Raw genomic sequence first — 24432 nt, forward strand, 5'->3', positions numbered from 1 at the left:
TTGTTTGTTATCAACAGTTCATTCAGTAGACTCGATATGCAGAATACTCCCAGAAAACACCTCAGTGGCGTATCCTTCATAGAAAGAAAACATACTACAATATTTGTCTTGCGAACTTCCGTGAATTCGAGAGATCAAATCGGGTAAAAAAAAATCAAAATGAAGGGTGAGGTGCCTAAGTTAGTTGGATTATGCACACGAACACTGGGGTAAGGAATTGCTTGAAGTATTGACTCAGTCATCAGCATAACGTGTGTGTTTCTTACTATTTTCAGTTAGAGACATTCAGTATAGGTCCACTATCGAAAGCCAAAGTGCCAGCGCTACACAGTCACGCGTTTCTCTCTCCCTTGCAATAAATGCTCCATGTAACATCCTGTCTGGGACCTCATTCGGACAATTCTTGAAATAGCCGAAACGGGACACCCTGCGAATATACGGCCACAGATGTCCATTTACGTAACCACCAAAGATGTCCGATTGACATCCATTTCCGGATACCGACATTCGGATCTATCCCGTACGTCCGGCACACGCTGAGTGATGTTGGGGCCATGCTCCGAGAGGCGAAATTTAAGCGGTGTGGGGCTTTCTCCTCCATTCTAACCACAAGGTTCCCGCAATCAAAAGTGGCGCTATATCATCTCTGTCCAGGATTTTCTAAGGTCATCTGTTCCCGTGGCAAGCATCGCCCCCTGTTCTCGTCATGTAGATCAACCAGGACAGGCGCGGACCTAGAGGAGAGGTCCGGATGTCATGACCCCCCTATCAAATTCTGTCTTCACGCAGTGCAACAATTGACCCTAAGTAGTGCATCCGAGTAAACCAGAGATGTCCCATGAACATCCATGTCCTGACTGAGGTTTGAACGTCCCAGGGAGCGTGCCACAAATCCCATAGACATTATCTGTACGGCCAGGGGACAAAGAAAATCTTCTCCTGTTGCACATCCCATAAACGTACAGTAGACATCTGTGGGATATCGACAGCTTTGAGATCGAGACACCGCATGGATGTTTGTTGGGAGCTTGAAGTTGCTTCTATCATCTTCAAAGCTTCAGAGCCTTATGCAAGAAGTAAACTTAAGCAGTGTTATTTCCTACAAGTACAAAAAGAGCATTTACAAGATCACTTATATGTAGACATTTCTTTATCACAATCCGAATACAGCATGAGGTCTTACTCCTCCCTGAGCCTTCGGCCGCTTAAAAAGTTTTATAAAGTAGGTTTACAGAATATACTCTTTAAACAACGGGTTAACAAACATGGCTCGCAGAGTCACTTCAACATCATTTTACAAAAAAAATAAAGGAACATCACAGTACCCTCCGATCCGTGCACAGGAACACATATTTTGAAACATTTTGCGAGAGTTGTGGGGGGGGGGGACACACAGGACCGCCCTGTGTTTCTGAGAAACGTCATTCAGCCCCTGTTTGGCACGTACTTTTTTGTTCGTGATGCGATCACCTCAGAATATCCAAATCTCTATGTACCCAAGATATTCTCTTTGGGACGTACAGAGGACATACAGAATTGGATATCCTCAACAACTATTTTGAGGAGACAGGCTGGACGTCCAGGTGATGTCCATGGAACATAGCTACGGTTGTGACGTCTGTGACATGTAGTTTGGATCACATCACGAATATCCATGGGACGTACATAGGATGTCTCGACGTCTTGGACGTGCGACACATTTTCCCACAAAAAACCTGTATCCGCCCCTGCACCAAAACTTCACAGCCAGTGTCATACCGCAATCTGAGACCCGTTTTTAGTGCGATACCCGTGGGCAAATGACTTTATATCGTCGGCTACTAGGCTTGGTCGAAATTATATTGGTAATTTCGAGGAGCGAAAACAAAAGACTAATAAATCCATCTTTGAAATTGCGTGTGAGGAAATCATCGACGGTTCGCACTGAGAATTTTCGGGAGGGAGTCTAACAGTGGTATGGTACGTGTGACGCCATCGTTCGCCAAAATAGAACGAAGACATTCATCCGAGGCACTGTAAAGATCCTTTCACAGAATAACAAACATGCTCTCATGTGTATATCCGACTAGTAAGAAATTCTCGAAATAGAACGTGTGATCAGTTTTAAATGGACTATGAAATTTCCCGAACCCCCATACTTTTTTTCGATGGAAACTGTTCTTCCCGCAGAGAAACTAATATGCCACAAATTTTTCCGGACGAAATCGCTCCACTCTGCGAGGAGCGCGCGCTGGAAATGTCTCTTCCGCGTTCCTCCTCTCCCGCGCATATTTCCCTGCCGATGGTGTAACTGTACGGACCGCTCTTCGGTTCCCCGTTACGTCACCGGTGTTGCACAATGGCAAGTAATGCCGCGAGCTCGCGCTGTGGCTGCCGCCACTGCCGAAATCTGCCGATCGCGCGAAAGCTGCTGTCATGGAGATTTCCACTCCCGATGAACGCATACGCGGGATCCTACGGCGCATGCTCCTGGCGGGATTCCTCGGCTCGGCAACACGTCACGATGACGTGTTGCTGAGCCGGCCGTGGTCGCGTCAAGTTACCCGTTGTGTCTCCGCTCGGCAGCTCGTCACGGCGCGGCGCCAGCTGTCCTCCCTTCGCCGCTCCGTTTAAATTCGCTCCCGAGAAATCCGCTCGCGCGACGAAAGTAAAATTTCGGTTCTAGACTCAGAAAAATGTCTTCTTTCGAACGAAACGAAGAAAAAAAATCGTTTCATAGTCCCTTTAAATCACTGCATTATCCCTGCGTGAACTGGCATTCAAAAGCGTGGCAGCAGACGATATATTTTTACGGCGAGTTCCTGGACCTCTAGGCTGAATGATTCAGCCTCTACTTTAAATGTCTAGTCATGTTTCAGCTTTCTTTCGGGAGACCCCGAAGGAGAACGATCAGAAGCGCACCGATCATCCCCTCGAAGCGTTCAGGAGGATCGCCACGCGTGAGGGATAATCCACACGGGGTCCCAGCAATCCAATGACATCTGGACGTCCTCAGAACGTTTATCTCCGGACAATAGAAACGTCGTTAGTACATCCTTTATCATCTCTGGGACGTCTATGGGACGAAGTGACAAAACCCCGCTCCTCAAATCTCAGGATATCCCCAAGAAGTGTTTATAAAATACCCGAACTACATTTTACGGATCTGAAATGGACTTTTGGATCTTTTGATTGGATATTTTGTTGAATAGAGTATGCACCTACTAGATGATTAGTTACATAAAATCCACTTGTCTATTGGGAATTTTTGTTCGCAGGGTTCTCGTAAACCTCGCTATATTTCGACATGAAACAGGTACAGGCGTGTTTCTCTCGAGCTTATCTAGGGAATTACATATTTTTGAAGGCATGACACGATTCACTGATTCTTGGCGAATTAAAGTTTGTCAGATTTTCAATACATCGGAGTGTATGGGAGATGCAACAACATCGCTTCTCTCTGCACGCACGCCCGTGATATTTGGGCCAAAATGATGTCATCCCTACAGTACAACAACAACTTTATTTTGAGATGGAGGAAGGGGAGGTTCATCGCCAGAGGCGATAGTCAAGGCACTGATTGCAATGAACAAATTCGACGAACTTACTGCAGATTTCCAGATCCATGCGAATGAAAATAATGGCTCTGTCGTTTTGCTAGCGTGTTCTGCACGCTGGCGCCGATTACATTACTTCCGTAAATCGCGGGAGGAAAGCAAAGCGAAGAAAACAATTTTGCGACGGTGCAGACAACCCTCTACGGAAGTGAACGTTAACTAGACCGCATGAGTCCGCCTTAATTTTTTCATTGTATGTTTTCTGGAAAGTGTGAGACAGCAGAATTGGAGCCAGTCATTATTTAAAGTAGCACAGAAGTCATTTTTAACACCCTGTTTTCTTCCTATAAAACTGTTAAGTAGGCCAGTAAGATGCACCATGCAAACTAATTCACACCACAAAGTCATAATTATCGCAGAAATTGAATTTAAAATACGCCGCAAAAAGCGAACGTGCACAAAGGTGGTGAAGAGCAGTACCAGCCTGTGATCTGCCTGGAACCTCGCGCTGACAGTATAAGGAGAACGCTCGCTGATTGGCCTAGAGAAATGTTGTCTGCTACTCCGCTGTCGTCTGCTATTCGGCTGTTCGGGGTTCTGAAAAAACCTTTCTTCTGGTTCGGTAATGATTCGGCCGCTCCTTCTATTCCCAATAAACCTCTACCCGAGAAACGTCATCATGACGTTGATAGACACACCGAAACCAAAACAGATCGGAAAGGGAGATGTGGGTTCCACGAACGGGCACTTGATCGCTGCCTCCCATTGAAAGAAAAGTAGGACCGAATGTCGCGTCCTTTTCAGAGACCATCGTAACTCCCCTCAAGACCGTGGCTTTCGGGCGCGACCTTGTTCGCCACTAGCTTTGAACGTAGTTCAACTCTACCAAACTCGTGGCGCTGTCGAACATTATGACATCATTTGTTTACAAACAAGTAGAGGTCTATTCTCCGAGAGAACTGGCAAAACTGGTTTACTGCGGCAAAGAGACAAGGCGCTGACCCCCACTGACCGGCGAACCAGAACGAATTCTCCTTATAACGTCATCGGTGACGTGGCATCATACCTCATCATCCTCGTTATACCTGGAGTGGCGAGTTAAGGGTGAACCCGTGGAGGCATGTTTATGTGAATTTTTTTCTGGGGAACAAATTGCACACATCAAAACCTTTCGCGCTGTTCGGTAAAATGACACACACTTTCATCAGACGTCTGAAAATCAATCTGAATTTTTTTTTGGATGGCCCTCTGTACTCCTTTAAAGCAATCTCGTTCTCAAAAAAAAAAAAACCCGAGATGCACATATTTTAAGACATTCGTCACCACATTTACATAAGTGCCAAATAATAATAATAAAAACACTGTAAAATCGAACTTACATGTACAAATTACTTTGTAAGCGTTACAATTTTTATTTTGTTTTTTAAAGCTATGAAAACAGTGAAATAAAACAACTCAGGGAAAAGGTGCTGACGCCAGGACTCGAATCGTTACAGGGTGTAACGGAAGCATCCCCGACGAGAAATCAGGTGGGTCTAGGTTCGAGTTCTGGCGTCAGCACCTTTTCCCTGAGTTATTCGTTTCTTGGGCGTTGGAGGCTTACCTTATGTGTTTGTGTCGTCCGTGTTTGTAGCCTACATCGGTTAATTGTCGTTGTTTATGAGAGATAGATACCGTTTTTGCATGCAGGCGGACATTTTCTCGGAGAAAGCTTGTAACTGCTGTATCAGTAAATACCCTAAATTAGTTAACTCTTTAATTTGGGACTTTTGGGACAAAGTCCGGAGAGTGGTCAGAGAGACATCCCTCATTGAAAGCCCTTCTATCTTTTAAAAATTCTGAAGCAAGCACGGGTTGTTAACACATACGTCGCCGAATTTTGCTATGCCCATAAACCGAAACCGTGCGCATTCCGCATCAGTGGGCCACAGTGCTTTGAAGCGATTGAGATGATTGGAGTAGGCGCTGATCTGATGGCCCGATCAACCGCTTTGCGGGAGGCACCCGGGTTCGAATCCGGGCTGGGATTTTTTCTGGGTATTCCTCAGACGCTGTCAAACATATGTCGGCACACTTCCTTTAGTGTCGGCCCAGGACGCAAATTTCCTCAGAGCGTTAGCCGTCACGTTGCCTACCTCTGTGAGGTTGCCAACTGCGCTCGCTTGCAGCATCATCATCGTCATCACCAGCTAACCCGCCGACGGCGAAGATCGTGCGCTCATGAGGGGCACGGTTTTGCTTTCGGCTCATTTGCGCAGCAAAATTAAGCGATTTATGTTTCAAAGCGCGTGATCGTTCCGGGATTTTAAAAAGACAGGGTTGCTTTCAACTCCCATTCTGCTGCCTCGCTTCTCCCCGGAAACCCCCAATTAAAGAATGGATTAATTTTGGGCAATTGGTCATCCGTAGTAGTTACACACTCTCTTTTTGAGAAGACGTCCGCCGGCTGAAGAGCTCAAATGCTAAAAAGGCATCTATGCGCTCCTCTGGCAGTTTTTTGATAAAATATCCGTAGCAAATAAAAGGGACATCCTGTCTAGCGTAGCTCGCACAGTGAGTGTAGCTCACAAGCATACCACACTGATGGAATTCTATGGAACCTACTGTTGGAACACGAAGAGAGACCCAGAAGGTGTCCTCACTCTAGTGGGCTCTTCCGACTTGCAGACGAATATTTACGAATATCTCTTACAGACACTTGGTACAACATGGTACAACGTGGGCGCACCAGTTGGTTCTGGGTCAAAATCGCGGGTCAAAAACCGCGAGATCCAAAATCGCGATAGGCAACATCAGCGACAAACAAATATCGCGACACCAGAAACCGCGAGTAGGGGAAAACAGTGACAGGCAAAAAACGCGACAGCGCCAAACAGCGGCTATTTTATAGCATAGCCTCCTATACGTACATACAGGAGGCTATGGCTATAGTCACTCTCTAAAGTGATTATATAGTGACTGCATTCCGTGCATATTTGCCGTTTTTCTTTCTTTTTTTTTTTTTTTTTTCTCTCTTCAGCCCCCTTCGACGTCTGACATAGTGTGATAACGTCCATGTTTATGTGAGTTTATTTTTTTTTCTAATAACAAATTACACACATGAAAACGTTTCGCGCTATTCGGTAAAATACCACACACCCTTTCATCGGACGGCTTAATCTAAAATATTTTTGGATGGCCTCTGTACTCCTTTAAGGGTTTGCTGGATACGCGACACTACTGGGTCATTGATTTGTGCAGCACGTAGCCCTCTCTGCGGTTGGCCTTTACGTAGCGTTACCGTCGTATTTATTGCTCGGCCAATTCATGGAGCAAAACTACGACCAGAGACGCCGACCATTGATGCAGCTGAATATGGAGTATCTGTGCCGCGGTGCAGTATCGAAGCGTCTTGTCCACCGGTAATTGCGCTTACCGACAGAGCTAATTGACCATCTGTGCGAGATCGCTGTCTATCAGAACACAGAAGCAACATTCATGGATGACGTCCGAGCAGAATCCAGCAGCTGCGAGGCAGATGCTTCGTGTTGTCGAATGGTGCGAGTACCTCGCCCTACCCGACCGAAGGAAGAACAAGATTTACGATGGCTTCTCCTTTCTTGGTCACCCGCCGTGCCCGTGATTTAAACACCTCATGGCGTAACTCTCACGCACCGTTCCCAGGAAGACATCATCTTAACAAGAATGACCCTTAACAGGCCGTCCACGTTCCCCATCTATGTGGCTCTCGTCTGCTTCATACTGTATGTAAGTACATGTGAATATATGGATAATATTGATAATGAATTGGTAATGTACGCACCGCGGTCACAGCGAACCGAGAGACAAAGCGCGGTATCATTCTAAATGCTGGTGGACTTTTGCTTGACCGATTTCTCTTCCGCTCTCCTGGTTGTTGCAAACGGGACCCATACGTGTTTTAACGCTTTACATCAAATGTTACAAATGTGGCGTACGCCCCTCGTCCTCAGCAAACCGAGAGACAGAACGACACCATTCTAAGTGCTCGTGAATTTTTGCTTGGCCGTTTTGTCGTTCTGTCTCCCGGTTGTTGCACACGGGACCCGTACGCATTTTAACGCTTTACATCAAATGTTACAAACGTGGCGTACGCCCCTCGTCCTCAGCAAACCACGAGACAGAACGATATCATTCCCCCCAAAGCACCGAATATCCTCTGGATGTACGAGTAATGTCCTAACGGATTCGCACGTTCGACAGATATCTGAGTGACATATCCATCGGACGTACGAATCCGCTAGGACATTATCTGTACATCCGGAGGACATTCGGTGTCGTTGGGATCTAGGCCGTTGTGGCGGACACAAGCTTTGATTTCGCATTTTGCGATTTGTTGTGGATTTTGAGATCGGGGACATTTCACGGCTGGATATATCGTGGCATACCCCTGTGGTCCACACCACGCATCTTATTCTAACTACGTCGTGCCTGCTCAGTGTAGAACAGTCCGCTTTATTTTCTCCGATTATTCTTACGCGTCAAGCGTTTCTGGTCTCAGGTCTTCCTTTCGTCTTCCCACACTTTCCGCCAGTCATAGGTTAAGTGTGGCATAGGTTAAGTATAAGGTGGATGATTGTGCTGCAACGCCAACCCTGCTCGTCCCTGTCTATAGTTTTCTTTTTTTTTTAATTCCACGTAAGCGCCGCGAAACAACTGTGGCTATGAGCGGCGTACAGACGTGGACAGATGGAGAGAGGACAGCAAGGAAGGAGTGAGGGATGGGGGATCAGAATGCGTCCTGGGCCGACTTTAGGAGGAACTGTGCCGACATTCGTCTGGAAAGCCCAGGGAAAACCTCAGACAGCTCAGCCGGCGACAGGATTCCAACCGGTGTCACCTCCCAGTCCACGTCTATATAGTTGCTTACGCATTACGGTTCTTTTCTTTTTTCTCTTCTTTTTTTGTAAAGCGAAACAACCGACAGGCTATCAAGCCTTTGGACGGACGGCCTTTCAAAATGTCGCGTTAGTTCATCGTATGCGCCTCGATGCGGCTCTTACATGTCAGCGGCGTTACCGCTTGAGACAACTTGACTCTCCCCAATGCGGTGCTGTAGAAGATCTAGAGCACATTCTTCTCCGTTGCCCACACTACCAACATTCCCTAACCGTACTCTTCGGATCCCTTAACGAGCTGGACTCTCGCCCCCATTTTGTCACAAAATTGCTTGGTCCCTGGCCACATCCGGCCCACCATCGCTCTGCCCTCAAAGCTCTCTTCATCTTTCTGGATACCAGAGGACTTCGATCCTTATTGTGAAGGGGCTCATTATTTCAGTCCCCGCGTCACCACCAGCAATGCGATAGAGCATCGCCCCTGGCGATGAAACTCCCCGTTCATCATCTGGCAATAAAGTTGTTGTTGTTATTTTTGGTCCTTTCAGAAAGCAGCCTTTGTTCATGGCGCGTTTGGTGACTGGGATCTAAAACGCACACTCAAAGTTGAGATGCATCTGGGCCAGGACGGTGGAGAGGCTCGCGACGGGACCTATGATGTGATGACGCCATTCGGGACCGTGTACGGCGTTCCTCCTGGCCAGTACCTCATGGACATCCCATTCAGCCCAAGAAAACCTGCCGTCTTACGTTACAGGAATAGCATCTTGCCAGCTTGACAGCGGGATGTCCCAGTGACGTTTCAAGAGCAGTAAAATGTTGCTTTTATATTTACTTATACAACTGTCGCATGCATGGTAATTTGTCGTCGTGCACACCTCAATGGCAAATACAGTGTCTGCGAGAAGAAAAAAAACGAAATCACACTTTCCTTGTCCCACAATGCCTTGTGAGGCCGCACCACGTTCCCCTGTTACCTACGTACGCCCCAGCAACATCGCGTATCATCTGCATATACGAATAATGTCCTAACGCCCGTGATCGATTCGTACGTCCAATGGATATCACTCAGATATCCAGTGCGGTTGAGGACAATCCGTATAACGTCCAGCATGAATATTCCTGGGAATTCAAAATACTGCACGCAGTAGTTCGTGCCGCGTACAGCCATGGTCGGCCGCAAACAAGCTCTGTCAAACAATTACAACAAATTTGTTTACTTATCGGTCCTAGAAACGCTCAAGAAGAGCTGGCATTGTTGTCTTACAATGGACACTCACAAAAGCATCTGTAGGTTGGAAAATTCCCGCGAAATTTTTAGATGTAACAGAATACCTGTCTAGTAAGTTCAGCCATATTGAGATGCATCCGGCCCGTGGATTGATGGACTGCGCGATATGCTCATGCCGTGAGCAGCACGACAACTATCGTCGCCGTTACAGATGGTTCCCCCTCTAGACAGACTCTGTATCAGGGCGTCAAGCGGAGGCGGAGGAGACTAGGTGGCGAGACCAGTGCACGGGATGTTGCCGTGTTCGCTTCCCAGGGTCGGGGACAGTTGAAGCTCGGGTGGGAGGCGCTGAGGGCAATGAGGATGTCGATAGTTGCACTGCAGTAGCAGGATCGTCAGCATAGTAGGCCGGCTTCAGCCTGTCAACGGAAATGACTTCACAACGACCACGGATGAGGACAACATAAGGTTTGGCGGTGCACTCGAGAATCTTGAAAAGGTCATCATAGCGTGGGTGAAGTTGCCTACGGGTGGCATCACACGGACGTAGACATGCGTGCAGGTTGTCAGGTCCTGGCTGACGAAGACTTTGACAGCAGCAGGAGCACGCGGTGGTGTCGGTCGCAGCTGGCTCATTGTCGCGCGAAGCCTCTGAACGTACTGTTGGGGTCTGGAACGTCTGCGCTGGAGCCAGGACGAGTAGCGTGGAGGAACTGCCCAGGCAATCGGAGTGTGGTGCCGTAAACCAGTTCCTTAGAGGAGCAGTGCAGGTCTCTTTTCAGGGCAGAACGTATGCCAAGGAGAAGCACGGGGAGAACTTCTGTTCAACGAGTAGTGTCGTGGGTGCGAAGAGAGGTCTTCAGCTGGCGATGGAACCGTTCAATTCACCCACTGGCTGAAGGATGGTAAGCTGTCGTGCGGATCCGTGTCGTGCCAAGGAGTCGAAAAAAGTCGAGATTCGAACTGACGTCCGCGATTCGTTGTAGTGATGGACGGTACGCCGAAACGTGCAATTATTCATGAAGAAAAAAATAAAGCGCGAATAGACACGACGAAAGCAGAGAAGACAGGACAGGCGCTACTCCAACGAACAGTTTAATGATACAAAAAAAACAGTACGCAGGCGCACAGCCGCCAAACCAGACCAGTCACCCTATACCTCGGCCCACAAGCGCACGAGCTCAAACAGACACAATCGCTACCGCCTCGACAACATCCTCCTCTCCCCCAGTGATGTCGGCCATCGGGATCGCTTATGGCAGCGTGTAAATCAAAGCACAAGCGGAGTCCGCTAATAACCTTGGATAGTCGGGTTTTATCAGTTGTGAATCTAAATGCAAGAAGTATAGTAAATAAAACGCTTGAGTTTGAAGAAATCTGCACTTCTCTAATGCCAGACGTTATTATTATTACTGAAACATGGCTAACTGAAGACATTGTTGATTCTGAAGTGTTTCCGTCGAATTACAACGTGATCAGAAAAGACAGAGGTTATAAAGGTGGGGGTGCAGCAATACTGTTGAATAATACATTTAAGTATGTCTTGTTAGAAATACCCGACGATGTTGAAAGTGTTTGGTGTAAACTCTGTATTGACAATGCCAGCTACTATATTGGTGCCGTCTACCGTCCTCCTGGATCACCCCCCTCTGTCATGGATGCACTTAATAAATACATGAGCAATAACCTTGACAAAGGAGCAAAGATTATACTAGGTGAAGACTTTAATTTTCCAGATGTCGACTGGGAAAATCTTATTCCTTATGGTAGAGATTCTTCCAGCGCCGATATTCTCATTAATATTGCGTATGAATTCGGGTTGACTCAGGTAATTATGGTTCAATTTTAGATTTGACGTTCCCTAACTTGAACTCTGAACCCATGCACTTGGGAGGTGGTAGATGGCATCTCAGACCATCTAATTACAATTGTCAACATTGTGCTTGGTCATAAGGCTAAACAAAACGAACAATATAAGTATGTTTTTGACTACAACCGAGCAGATGATGTAGGCATAATAGACGAATTTGAGAAGCTGTTCAATATGTCTGTTGCTCTTGAGCGTTCATGTTCAGTTGATGACTTGTGGAATTTATTTAGGCAGAAAGTACTTTTCTGTTTGAATAATTTTGTACCAAAAAAAAAACGTAAAAAGACATATCGTGAGAAACTTTGGATTACTCGTGACATCATACATAAGCAACGTAAACTAAGACGTCTTCGAAAAAATGCGAACAACAAGGACTTGATAACATTATTTCGTAACCAAATTAGAACAGACTTAAGAAGCGCTAAAAAAACAATTCTTTGAGCAAACTCTGGTTCGGTTTATGAACAGCGCACCACAGAAGTTCTGGCGATATGTTATCCCTCAGAAGAATAAGACAGTATCCTCATCCGATAGACTATCTGCTGAACGATTCAATGATTATTTTGCCTCTGTATTCTCTATCGATGATACACGGCGCCCATCATGTCACGATTACACCGGGCTTGATCCTCTTCCCGACCTTGAAATATCTGAACCCGGAGTGCTGAATATGTTGCTTCGACTAGATCTTAAAAAGTTACCGGGGCCAGATAATATAGATAATACATTTTTAAAACGATACGTACGCAGAATACGTCGCACCATTGCTGGTAATTTTGTTTAGGAAATCTTATGAGCCAGGAAATGTTCCTAACGAATGGAAGCTTGCTAAAGTCATACCCGTTTTCAAATCGGGAGACAAAACAGATTGCTACAATTACAGACCCATTTCATTGACTTCTGCATGCTCTAAGATAATGGAACACTTATTATTCAAACAAATGGTGGAATACTTAGATAGAAATAAAATATTGAGCAGTGACCAGTTTGGTTTTAGAACGGGGTCGTCTACAACATTGCAGTTAATCGAGGCTGTGCATGACTGGGCGTCGTGTCTCAACGAAAGAAAACAATGTGATGTCATTTTTATCGATTTTGAAAAAGCATTTGATAAGGTGTCACATTCGAAACTAATAATGAAAGTTGCGAATATCTTTCAAAATCAGAAGTTAACGTCTTGGATATCTGCATACTTAACGTCTAGGCAACAGTTCGTTTTCTTTCAAGAGACTTGTTCAAATACGCAAAATGTGCTGTCAGGTGTCCCTGAGGGAACTGTCTTAGGACCCTTATTATTTCTTCTATACATAAACGACTTAACCGATTCAGTACCGTGCAACATCAAACTCTTTGCTGATGACTGTATTTTGTACCGATGCATATCCACATCAGAGGACCAGTTTGTCTTAAATACTGCTTTGCAAGGTATAGAGAGGTGGTGCCGAGAATGGCAAATGAACATTAACGTAAAAAAGTCAGTGGTTATGTCTATAGGGCTGAAGAAAAACATGTTAAAATTTAACTACTACCTCGGAGACTTTCCGTTGCAACATGTAGACCAACACAAATATTTGAGTGTGATTGTAGATAGTAAGCTATCGTGGAACCAACATGTCGAATATGTAAAAGGGAAGTCTCTTAGGAAGTTGAACGTAATTCGTCGTACTCTAAGGCATGCACCATGTAAAGTTCGATTGGTGGCATACACTACACTTATTAGACCAATAATCGAGTACTGTTCACCAGCATGGTACCCAGAAGAACAAATAAAAAGGCGAGAACTTGAAATGGTTGAGAGAAGAGCTATTAGATTTGTCTTCAATAAATTTGGTAGATACGATTCGCCCACTCAACTGTTACATGACGCAGAGCTTACTCCATTACCTGTGCGAGTTGAAATGCTGAGCTTGAAAGTGTTTTGGCTACTGCTCAACGGAAGACTTAACACAAGCGCTGAAAATTTCCTATCGTTTAAAGAATCTGGGAGAACTCGACTGAGGCACACTAAAGTATTTATGTGAGCCACACTGTAATATCAACGTCTTTAAAAACTCTTTCTTTCCACGTGCTGTCTCGCACTGCAATTCACTTCCGCAAAACATCGTTGAATGTGACACATTGTCAAGCTTTTTGAGCATGATGTATGGCGAGCCCAAATAGGCTCTTACTGTTTTTCTGAGCTTTTATATTGATGCACCTTGTCCATGCTCACTGTCGTGCGTGAGCACTCCTACTTCGGTGCGGAATAGTATTACTAAATAAATAAATCTGTCCACGCAAGTGAGGAGGTAGGTGGACCCGTTGGATGGTGGTAACAGACCCAGGAGGTCAATGTGAACGTGGTGAAAACGGCGGGACGGAAGCGGAATGGCGGACACAGGAGTGATGGTATGCCGGTGAACTTTGCTTCTCTGGCAGTGTATGCACGACTGGATCCAGGTACGAATGACTGTGAAGTAAGACCCGAGACAAGGAGTTTAGACAAATTCTCGTTGAACTCCTTGTCTCGGGTCTTACTTCACAGTCATGCTTAATTGTCAGCGCCATTTCGCTTCTGTCGACCAGATACGAATGTCGGTGTTCATCTTGGGCCAGACAAATCTTGTGGTGATGAGCTTCTGACTAGCCCGAACGCCAGGGTGGCAGAGCCCGTGGAGAGCAGTGGAAAACTTGACGACTGAAGCTCAGTGGGACGTACGGTCGAGGAGAACCTGTGGAGACATCGCAGGGAAGCTTAACGTCTCTATAGGGTACGGAACGGTCTTGCAAGCGTTATGAAGATGACGAGCACAATTCCTATAGCTCATTGTGTTGCTGATGTTCTGCTATGACGGCGAAATCGATCCAAAGAAGGCCAGGGACTTGTAACGCCGTGACGTGAGCTCGCGTCAGTGCGTCGGCGACGACATTGTCTTTGCCGTGGATGTGGCGGATGTTTGTCGTGAACTCTGAGATGAATGCGAGTCGGCGGAGTTCGCCAAGTGTGTGTCCGGCACTGCTACCTGTAAACGCGAAGGTTAGCGTCTTGTGGTAAGTAAGCACGAAGAACAAAGAACCAGAAGTGTTTGATGGCAAGCTAGATAGCAAGAAGTTCCCGTCAGAATGTGCTATAGCGAGTTTCTGGTGGAGATTACGGTTTTGAGAGAAACTCGAGAGGTGTCCACCCCAATGGGAATTTGCCTACTACCGATGATCGTTCGACGTTCTATTTGTGGGCGCACGAACAACTTCTCAAGGTTTCACTCGGGGATACCTCGAGGACCGACGCCGAGCAACTCGGGTTGCCGGAGGTTCCCGGTTTTGGGCCGACTGACAGCGTAGTTGCTGCAAAGGTTGCCTCGCATGAACGCTGCCCGATTCTGTGCCTGTTAAACTTTTGCCTGTTCGTTCCTTTTGCATTATTCTCACGAGGACGGAATCTTTCATACCACGAAGATATATTTTTGCACTTTAGTGCCCCTTTCACGAGCGTCGTGATGTTTACCTCTCCCGCATTGCTACCGTCCTCGGCCGGGACCGATCCCGTGATCTTCAGCTCAGCAAGCCAGCCAACGAGCCAACTCGTTCCCGACCGAACCAAAGTGGCCTGCGATACGGGCCATAGTATGGCGAGCTCACCATACTTTCGGTAAAGAACTCAAGAAGTGAGAAGAACACAACAAAGTGAAGACCAAGGAGACTCTCGCATGTATTGTCCCTTGTGTGGCCTTCACAAGACCAAGAAACTGACGAGGAGGAAGAAGAAGAAGGTACATTGGATCATCTCCTTGAGCGTGGCCCGTGTAGCGAGTGTCAGACGGTCGTGGAACCATTCCAAGGTGTCGGTGTGATGGAGCAGCCATTGATCCCTGCCGGAGAGCTCCCAGAACAACAGCAGGGTGCTGTACCCCCTGAAGAACCATTGGATCCAATGCTGGTCCAAATGCAGATGTGAGTAGTAGGACACATGAAGAAGACCGAGAGACACAGAAGGACGACACACGCAAGTGCTTTATGTCCATGTCTCTCTGTCTTCGTTGGTCTACACCTGTTAGCCTGCACCTTTCCTTCGTTTCGTGAGTAGAAACAGTTTTTAAGAAACTATCATAGGTCAGGTGTAACAGTCGATCTCTGCTCTTATGGCTGCGCAAAAACTCTAGACTTGAAGCATCGTACCTGGCAGAAGTAGCTGGGGGGAGCGAAGCCACGGAGCCATTCAAGTTGCCTTGCCAACACCGTCTTGCTACGACGCACTTCTCAGCGTTTGTGGGCTTCGCTACGCTTGTTATCTTAGTCCAGTTATTGATTATTGCGTTGATTATTTATTATTATTTACGGCAGTGGTACCCTAACAGCGTTATTCTGGGTTCCCCAGAGGCGAAGTGATCAGTTTACGAAGCGGTTGACCCGATATGAGGTGTCAGCAAACTATTCTCCTTGTGCAGGGAGGAGCAGTTGTTTATGCTTCTCAACCAACCAATCATTCCGGACATTCTGGCTTTCACATGCGGCTGCCTCTACCTCATAGTTGCTTACGCGATGATGGGTGGACTCTCCATATACTTGTACTACAAATGTAAGTACGTTTTATACACGTGACTGTCTCGCCAACGTTAAGCCACGAATTGTCGTGGCTCTAAACCATGTCTCATTTGTCAAGCGGTCCACCGGGAGCCACTATGAAATATATTTTATGTCTTCGTTGTATTGTCTGTGCGCAATAGAGTTTACGACGACTCTCTGAGGAAGCGGCCGCTCCGATCCCCTCGCGTCACATGGAAAACTCCCAATGCATTTGTTATTTGTTTACTGGCGCAGGCGGTACGCCGCGGACCCGCAAGTGTGAATGCTTCTCTGTCGCCCCACCTTCGTTTCTGGTTGGACATTAGGGCTGCAGACAGCCGGAACGGAAGACTGCTCTACCCGTGTATTCACACGAGCGTATACAGCTCGCGAGCACAATACCCGTGTATTCACATTTCCCCAGAAGCGGAAGATGCGAAAAGCGTCATAGCTTTCTGCTGTCACGTGAGCGCTCAGCGTCGTGTCTTCACGTACATTGCTAACCACGGGGAACATCCTGCGCCTCAGCCACAAGATATTCCGTAGCAGACGACAGGAAAACACGCTGACGGCGTCGTCTGCTAAGTGTCGTCTGCTAAATGCGCAATACGCCGCTCCCGGTAGTCCGCACCGTCTGAATGCTCAGCACAACACGGGACGGAATTAACTTCGGCTCTGTATAAGCAGTATTTTCGCTTTTTCTTCCACTAGAATCGTCTTCTGTGAGTATGTAGCTCGTGTGAATACACGGTACCTCAAAATAACATTCCCTGGCTCCCAGAGACGCTTTTGCACACGCGACGCTCACTTTGCTCCGTTTTGCAGAGGCCCCGAAGCGAGAGGGGACACATTGGATGGAGCGCGCTCTGCAGATGTGCTGCCGTCGCTGCGATAGACGCAGACGCGGTGGTCGGAAATGAGGACCGTAAGCACTGTGCGGTTGATCATGCCAGAAAGCAGCGTGACGACAAAGCGTGCCTCCTTAACACTTGGCCATATCAAAAATACGCATCAAAGGACTGTGTCTTTAACAGGAAGTGAACGCGTTTGCAGTCGACAACCGTTTCTGCACAAGGCCCATGGCAACCTGCGGTCGGGCTTGCTGTTGGTACCGCACGCAACAGGGTCACAGCCCTTCGTCCGCAGCCATAGAAACCTTACGGAGTACAGGAGTTATTTATTTACACATGGTAAACGAGGCTTTCTTGCTCGAGACTGTACTTCTTCAGCTTACAAAGCTATGAACATGGTACAGACGCATATGTGCAGTTGACGGAGGAGTTTTGACATGAGAAGGTGACAGGGTGATCTTTTCATTTTGACCTCTGTTTGCATCCTTTCCATCACCCTGTTGCCCTCTCATGGCAAAACCCCTCGGTCAGCTGTATATATGTGTCTGTACCATGTTCATATCTTTGCAACCCGAACAAGTGCAGTGTGGTGTACGAGCGTCTTGTTTGCCATAGTTGGAGGAATTGTAACTTGTCGTCGGTCCGCAGCTTCACCTCCCGGAGCTGCAGTCTTCAGTTTTCCCGGTTAGGGCTGCGCCACACAGATCGTCTTGCCGGTGACGGTGAACGTGCTCTACCTGGCGACCTGCTGCGGTGGGGGACGCTCGGGGACAGGTCGCGTCGCGAGCCAGCAGAAGCATTCTGCTGCCTTAGATAGTCTTCAGTTGCGGCGGGGCGACTACCGCGCTGGGGGCGGGGGGCGTCGGGTGAAAAACCGGGAAGGCCAAGTCGTCGGTAGGGACATCGGCGATAGACGTGGTTGGCCTCTCCGCAGTGGTAGCAGAGCGGTCTGAAGTCGGGAGTCCGCCAAACGTCCGTTTTGCGAAACGGCTGAGAGTGTGGCGGGACGCTCGGAGTAGGTTGGACAGGCCGAGGAGGCGTCCAACGGTTTCCGTAGTACGACGGACGAGTAGGTGGCACCTGTCTCACAGCGGCGGCGTAGGTTGGTCTCGGTACTTCGGCGTCAGGGTTGGCGGTTGACGATGTCTGGATTGCCTGCTGAACCTCGTCCTTGATGATCGCACCGATCGAAGACAAAGGGTCTTGAGCCTTCTCAGGACAGAGGAGAGCTCGTACTTTTTCGCGTACCACCTCTCGAATCAGCTGTCTGAGCAATCCGACGTCGAGGCCAGCGGTCGTGGAGAAAGCCTCGTAGCCCTGGTGTCGTTCGTTGACGGTAGCGCGAGAGAGCAGGGTCCTCTCAATGCGGACGGCTTCGTCCAGAAAAGCGTCGGTCGTGGCGGGTGGATCCCGGGACAGGGCGCGAAAAATTTCTTCTTTTACGCCCCTCATGAGTCGCTGAACCTTCTCCTCGGATGCTTTGGGGTCAGTTCGCCGGAAGAACCGCAACACATCTTCGACGAAGCCTGTAACGCTTTCGTTTGGCAGCTGGATCCGTCTCTGGAGCAGATGTTCAGCGCGTTCAGCTCGTTGTTGAAAAGCGAACGCCTCGCGGAGTTTGCTTTTGAAGACGTCCCAGGACGTGAGTGAAGTCTCCCGGTTCTCGAACCATGTCTTCGCGGTGCCTTCCAGGGAGAAATAGACATTGACGAGCTTCTGGCCGTCACTCCAGTTGTTGAACTTGGCGATCAGCTCATAGCGGTCGACCCAATCGTCCACGTCGTCGTAACACTCCCCGCTGATTGTCTTCGGCGACGGTGCAGGGGCTATGGGCGTGGCAACAGGTTGCGCCACTTGGGTACTGGTCTCCGCAGTCATCTTCTTGCGTTTAGGGGGTTCTAATGGACCGAATTCTGCAGGCAGACCAAGCTGTCGTCTGCTTTGTCGGAGTTGGTCTTCCAGGCCGTTGGACAAGGAATGCCCCGCACCTCCACCAGAAATGTCACGAAGCGAAATGGGTCGGCGAGTCGTCGAATAAACAGCGAACGGTTTATTCGACTACTTGGTAGCAAAACACAAGAGTTATAGCTATCTGAACACAACTGAGTCCAAAGAATGAAATGCCCCAGCTTGGAGCGCACAAGCATTTAAGCGTCGCGCCGAAAAGTCTAGAAACAGCACGTGCGTTTGCCAGAGAGCAGGCGATGTGTCTGGAAGCTTCTTGCTTCTTCTTCAGCGTGCGCCGGGATGAGATGTACCGATTCGTGCCTGCCCTGGAAGTTTCGCGATGATGATTCGGGGCAATATACTAAACATAACGCAAAAAAAGCCATAACACGCAGCCGTAATTCTTTACTGAAACCATGAGATTAGTGGAAAACGTAAAAGGTTGTTACAGGAAGGAAACTCGGAGACTCGCTGTCATGAATATGGTCCCAGTTTATTCCAGAGGGGCGGAACCAAACTGCCTGAACGAAGGTACAGCCCCAAGTTCCAGGCTCGCGATTTCCCATTCTCTTCCCGTACTCGCATGGGCAGAAACGTCCTCGTCAATTCCAACAAAGTAAATGAGAAGCCCGTGAGATAAGGTAAAAAGAATGACGATTAACAGGTTATAAGCACGAATAATTTAATTACGAGAACTGACGAGAACGATATACTGGCGACCAATAAGATGACAGAGAAAGGCCACGCCTCCTAGTTTTTCGTCTGCATTGGACGACGAACTGCCAGTGTGGTAGAAACGTGAAAACCGTGCGCTCTCATATGGTGACGGAAATGCGCCTCTATACTTCCGCCGCTCGCTCACGACGTCGCATTCGGGCGTAGAGCCCTGCACGGGCCGACTTTTCCGGGCCCGACCCGGCCCGGACCGGGACCTTCATATTTTTATGCGGCCCGACCCGGCGAGTAGATCCCGGCCTAGTATTTCCAGCCGCGACGTACACGTTTCTGGCGATTATCAAAGAAATTTATAAGTAAATTTATAAGGAGAGAAGACAAACATACAAGTGATGGCGGTTTAACACCGTAACCGCACGAGACCAAATTAAATCCAGAACGCACGCGGGCATGGGCGTTATCGTTACACTGTCAAGATTTTCCGGAGGTAGAGAATGCTGTCGACAAACTGCTTCTCCCAGTCCCTACCCCTCTCACCAAACTTTGCCAAAGTGATTGTGAAATATGTGAGTAGTGAGGAGCAATGTAAAGTGGCTTGGAGAATGTTCTAGAGGGTCGAATCATATGCATAATGCAGTATCCTTTGCTTGTCTTTGCAAAATATGCACATGAATGCCGCAAGCGCATGATGATATGAACTAATGCATCTCCATTGTGTGGAATTAGCTGCGTGGCCCGGCCGGGCCTGACTCTCGGGAACATATTTGTCGGCCCGGGCCCGGCCCGGCCCGCGGTGGTGGCCTATTTTAACGGCCCGGGCCCGGCCCGGCCAGCGGTGCTGGCGTATTTTGTCGGCCCGGCCCGGAGCACACAGCCAATAACAAGCCCGGCCCGGCCCGAGGGCCGGGCCGGGTCGGGGGCCCGGGCCTGTGCAGGGCTCTATTCGGGCGTCGCCAAATGAGTATTGGCTCGTGTGGCGAACCTCTGGGACAGGAAAGTCATTGCTGTGCTCACATGGATGAAAAAAAAAAAATTGCTTTTTGCAGTGGCGCCACCTACCATACCACCTGCGGCCGCCGAAACTGAAGTAAACATCGAGTTCATAACCACTCCGAAAGGTGAGTCGTCGAACCAACCTTGCGACGAAGTAAGATGTTCCCCTTTGCCTGTTGACTTTGTTTCGGAAACACAGCGGCAAGGGAAGCCTCAATCCGTATACAGGGTGTCTCAGTTAAATCCCCGGGCTAAATAATTCGCGAACGGGTGCACCAATCGAAGAACTTTCTTTTTTACAAGCATCTGTCCGATACCACCTACAAGCTGCGCACCGTGCGAATGAGTGGGAGGTGCTCATTATTTAAATAAACATGCAAATGAGTTTCGTAAGAAAAAAAAAAACTTCTAAAGCAGGGCGCTGTCGGCATTAAAATGGGTACTACCACTTTTGGGACCTTCAATGGACAACTTTTAGAGAAAAATGTGCCACCGAAGCGGGTCATTAGTGGCTGTAATTGGTTTCGGTTCACATATTTTCGTCGCGGCTGGTCGCAGTGATGCACAAAAGGACGCTCTTACACTCCCTTATCCACCAATGAGTTATGTCCATACACCAATGAATACACCAATGAATTACGTCCTTTTCCGCTTCACCGCGACCAGCCGCGGCAAAAATACGTAAACCGAAACCAATTGATTACTGCAACAAATGACCCGCTTCGATGGCAGATTTTTCTCTAAAAGGTGTCCACTGAAGGTTCCAAAAGGGGTAGTACCCATTTTAATGCCGACGGCGCCCTGCTTTAGAAGTTGTTTTTTACGAAACTCATTTGAATTTTTATTTAAATAATGAGCGCCTCCCACTCGTTCACACGGTGCGCAGCTTGTAGGCGGTATCGGACAGATACTTGTAAAAAAGAAAGTTATTCGATTGGTGCACCGGTTCGCGAATTATTTAGCCCGGGGATTTAACTGAAACACCCGGTAGACAGGGTGTCCCAGAAAACGTGTCATTGAATTATAATAAAAAAACTACGCCACCTAGAATCATGCGGTCAACGGCATTTGTTCTTACCAAGTTTTTGCCAACTCCTGATGTGAATGTCACGTATCGTAAGGTTAATTATGTAAATATTTGCGATCTGAACTCTGAAATTTGCCAAGTAAAGGTCACTTTTTTTACCCCACCAATATGAAGAGCGTGCCGAATTCACTCAAATTCATGATAGTCGACAGTGATAGTCACGAGCTATCCCATCGGAAAAAATAGCCGAACATCATGCTTTTCGGAGCACCGGACCATAACGCGCGATGTCTTTTTGAGCGCAATCGCTCGCAGTCCGACGAAAGGAGGTTCCGAAGCCAGCCCACAGAGTGATAGTAGAAAAAGTAACAGTTCCTAAAATTGGGAGAGGGAAAGCATTATCCCAGCGAAAGTCGGACGTGATAAGCCATGCCTGCGTTATCTCTTTCTGCGATGCCGGGGTGGGCTGGGCTTCCAACCTCCTTTCGTTGGACTGACAAAGATTGCGCTGAAAAATTCATCGTGCGCTATTCTGTGCGACCTCCGTAGAGCATGATGTTCGGCTATTTTTTGCGATGGGATAGCTCCTGAATATCTCTGTCAATTACCATTAATTTGACTAAATTAGACACGTTCTTCACGTTGGTGGGGTAAAAAAGCGACCTTTACTACACTCTTAAAAATGAACTTCACCGCATAGCACGCAACTAGCCAACCATCACCTCGAATGATACCGTTATCTGCCCTGATTTGTTGGAAACGGGAGGCGTACGCCTTTTCTGTGACACTTATGCTGTTCATAATTGTCACAGAAAAGGCGTACGCCTCCCGTTTTCAACAAATCAGGGCAGATAACGATATCATTCGAGGTGATGGTTGGCTAGGAGCGTGCTATGCGGGGAAGTTCATTTTTAGGAGTGTAGGCAAATTTCCGATTTAAGCTCGCAAAAATTTACATAATTAAGCTTACGTTACACGACATTCACATGAGGAGGTGGCAAAAACCGAGTAAGAACAAATGCCATTGACCGCATGACTCTAGGTGGTGTAGTATAATTCAATGAGACGTTTTCTGTAGAGTCACTAAATAAGGGAGCAGAGTAGCGACACTGAGTCACGCCGGCGAGCAAGACCGCCATCTTGAGTCCGGCGTGGCTGCGTCGCCTAGCAGTGGGATGACCAGCTCCGGTGGCGCAGCGGTAACGCGTGCGCTTGGAGACTGGGAGGTCCGCGGTTCGAATCCGCGGGCCGGCTGTGCCGTCTGGGGTTTTTCCTGGGTTTCCCTCAGATGTGTAATAGGCGTATGCCGGCACAGTTCCCCTGAAGTCGGCCCATGGACGCAGCTATCCTCCCCCCGAGCGGATTCCGCTCGGTCTTCCACTTCACCCTTTCCTCCTCTCCACCATCTTTCCCTTCCCGAGAAACATGCCGCCTAATCAGGCAGGCAGACCTCTCGGGTTCCTCCCAACGACACTCCTCCTCCTCCTCCAGCAGTGGGATGCCGATATCTCCCTTCTCCGCCGGAAAACAGCACGCAGTCGAGCCAGCTCGCAACCGAGAAAACCCGTTTTGGATGGAGGGGACTCAACATACACGGCGCGTTGCACGTTCTTGGAAAGAGGCCACGTGACACGATCAGCCCACTCGCGGACACCGAACGGCGGCTCCGGCGCGGAGAACGAATGGGGTACTCTGTACCCCTATTTAGTGACTCTATCCGTATACTATATTCACTGTGGGCAAAATTTTCTTCGATTAATGAAGCTTTTTATTACGGAAGATTGAAATTGGGCGAAATGGGGACAACATCTGCTAGTCAGTCCTTTGTCAAACGGAGGATCAAACTAGGGGAGCGCAATGAGAAACTGCCCATTTGAAGGTATTTCCTGCTGCATGCTGTCGAGGGAGAAAATGAAACGGTTCGGGACGAAATTAAGTAAGAAAACGCTCCATGGGATTGCCTATGAGGTCGTAAGCTGACCCAAAGGACCTAGAATGCATCACTGCTTATCGTAACGGAACTCTATCTTAAATTTTATGAAATTCTCTTCATAGTTACCGTGACACGCGGCATATTGCGGAGCTTTGATCTAAATCTGGTAATCAAGTATAATCGAACCACAATAGCAGCAGTCACATCACAACGAAGCATTCAATTTCGAAATGGGGAGTCACGCGTAGCAGAAACCTGCAGTGCCTAGCAATGACACCAGCGTATCGCACACCAAAGGCTGTGCTATATATGTCGGCGGAAATTCGCCTGCTACGCTCCGCTAGCGAAATGTGAGCACATGAGCAGTGACCTCTCCAGAAATCGACCTCTGGAGAGGGGAGAGGCTATGCGTTTACGGCTACCACGTTTATGGGTATAGATATGTAATCTGTAGCTGAGCTGTATAGGCTCGTTCGGCTTTCCAGGGGGCACCATATCGCTCACTACTATCAGCGCCACCTGTGGTCGCAAGGTTAAGTTATTTCCAGCATATACTTCACTTATTTCGCAGCTTGCTACAGTTATCAGGCACTGCATACATTCACTGAGGCAGTTCCAACACAAGACAGAATTCGCGCGATGAGGTGTGACTACGCTCGTAGAATATGCTGGAAGACTTTTCCTCCGCCTGCCACCAGGGAAGAAAGTCGGCGTCAGCGTCGTCGTGCCAAACTCTAGCCGAACGTCCCTATTGGGCAATATTGAGAGGGTGCACACGTTGGCGTGTGTGTGTGTGTGGGGGGGGGGGGGTATCCCTGCATGTGAATCGTAGGACGCGCACAGTATACAGCGTTGTCGGTGCTTTTTTTTTCTTTTCTCCCTGTACTTAGACAACAGAAGCCAACATAGTGCTTGAAACGTTGTATGTAAAATGTCGGAGGGTCATACATACTTCCTGCAAATGTTATTTT

At 48.1% G+C, this 24432-nt stretch overlaps 1 protein-coding gene and 1 long non-coding RNA gene across 3 annotated transcripts in view; both read left to right on the plus strand.

The window, feature by feature from the left end:
• The first annotated feature begins 7063 nt into the window (after positions 1 to 7063).
• On the plus strand, positions 7064 to 9235 carry LOC135365890 (uncharacterized). Its single transcript, XR_010413988.1, has 2 exons — positions 7064 to 7283; positions 8941 to 9235. It is a non-coding gene; the product is annotated as an uncharacterized LOC135365890 (long non-coding RNA).
• A 5802-nt stretch (positions 9236 to 15037) lies between these two features.
• The window catches only part of LOC135365891 (uncharacterized), a 35358-nt gene continuing 25963 nt past the window's right edge, over positions 15038 to 24432 (plus strand). Inside the window, exons 1-3 of one of the 2 annotated variants that reach the window (XM_064598571.1) lie at positions 15038 to 15423; positions 15918 to 16048; positions 20555 to 20626. In XM_064598571.1, the coding sequence (XP_064454641.1) occupies positions 15323 to 15423; positions 15918 to 16048; positions 20555 to 20626 (304 nt within the window). In that variant the 5' untranslated portion in view covers positions 15038 to 15322. The remainder of the gene's footprint in view (positions 15424 to 15917; positions 16049 to 20554; positions 20627 to 24432) is intronic. The other variant, XM_064598570.1, reaches the window with a different exon arrangement.

The sequence above is a fragment of the Ornithodoros turicata genome, chromosome 8 (assembly GCF_037126465.1).
Source record: "Ornithodoros turicata isolate Travis chromosome 8, ASM3712646v1, whole genome shotgun sequence".
Classification (NCBI taxonomy): domain Eukaryota; kingdom Metazoa; phylum Arthropoda; class Arachnida; order Ixodida; family Argasidae; genus Ornithodoros; species Ornithodoros turicata.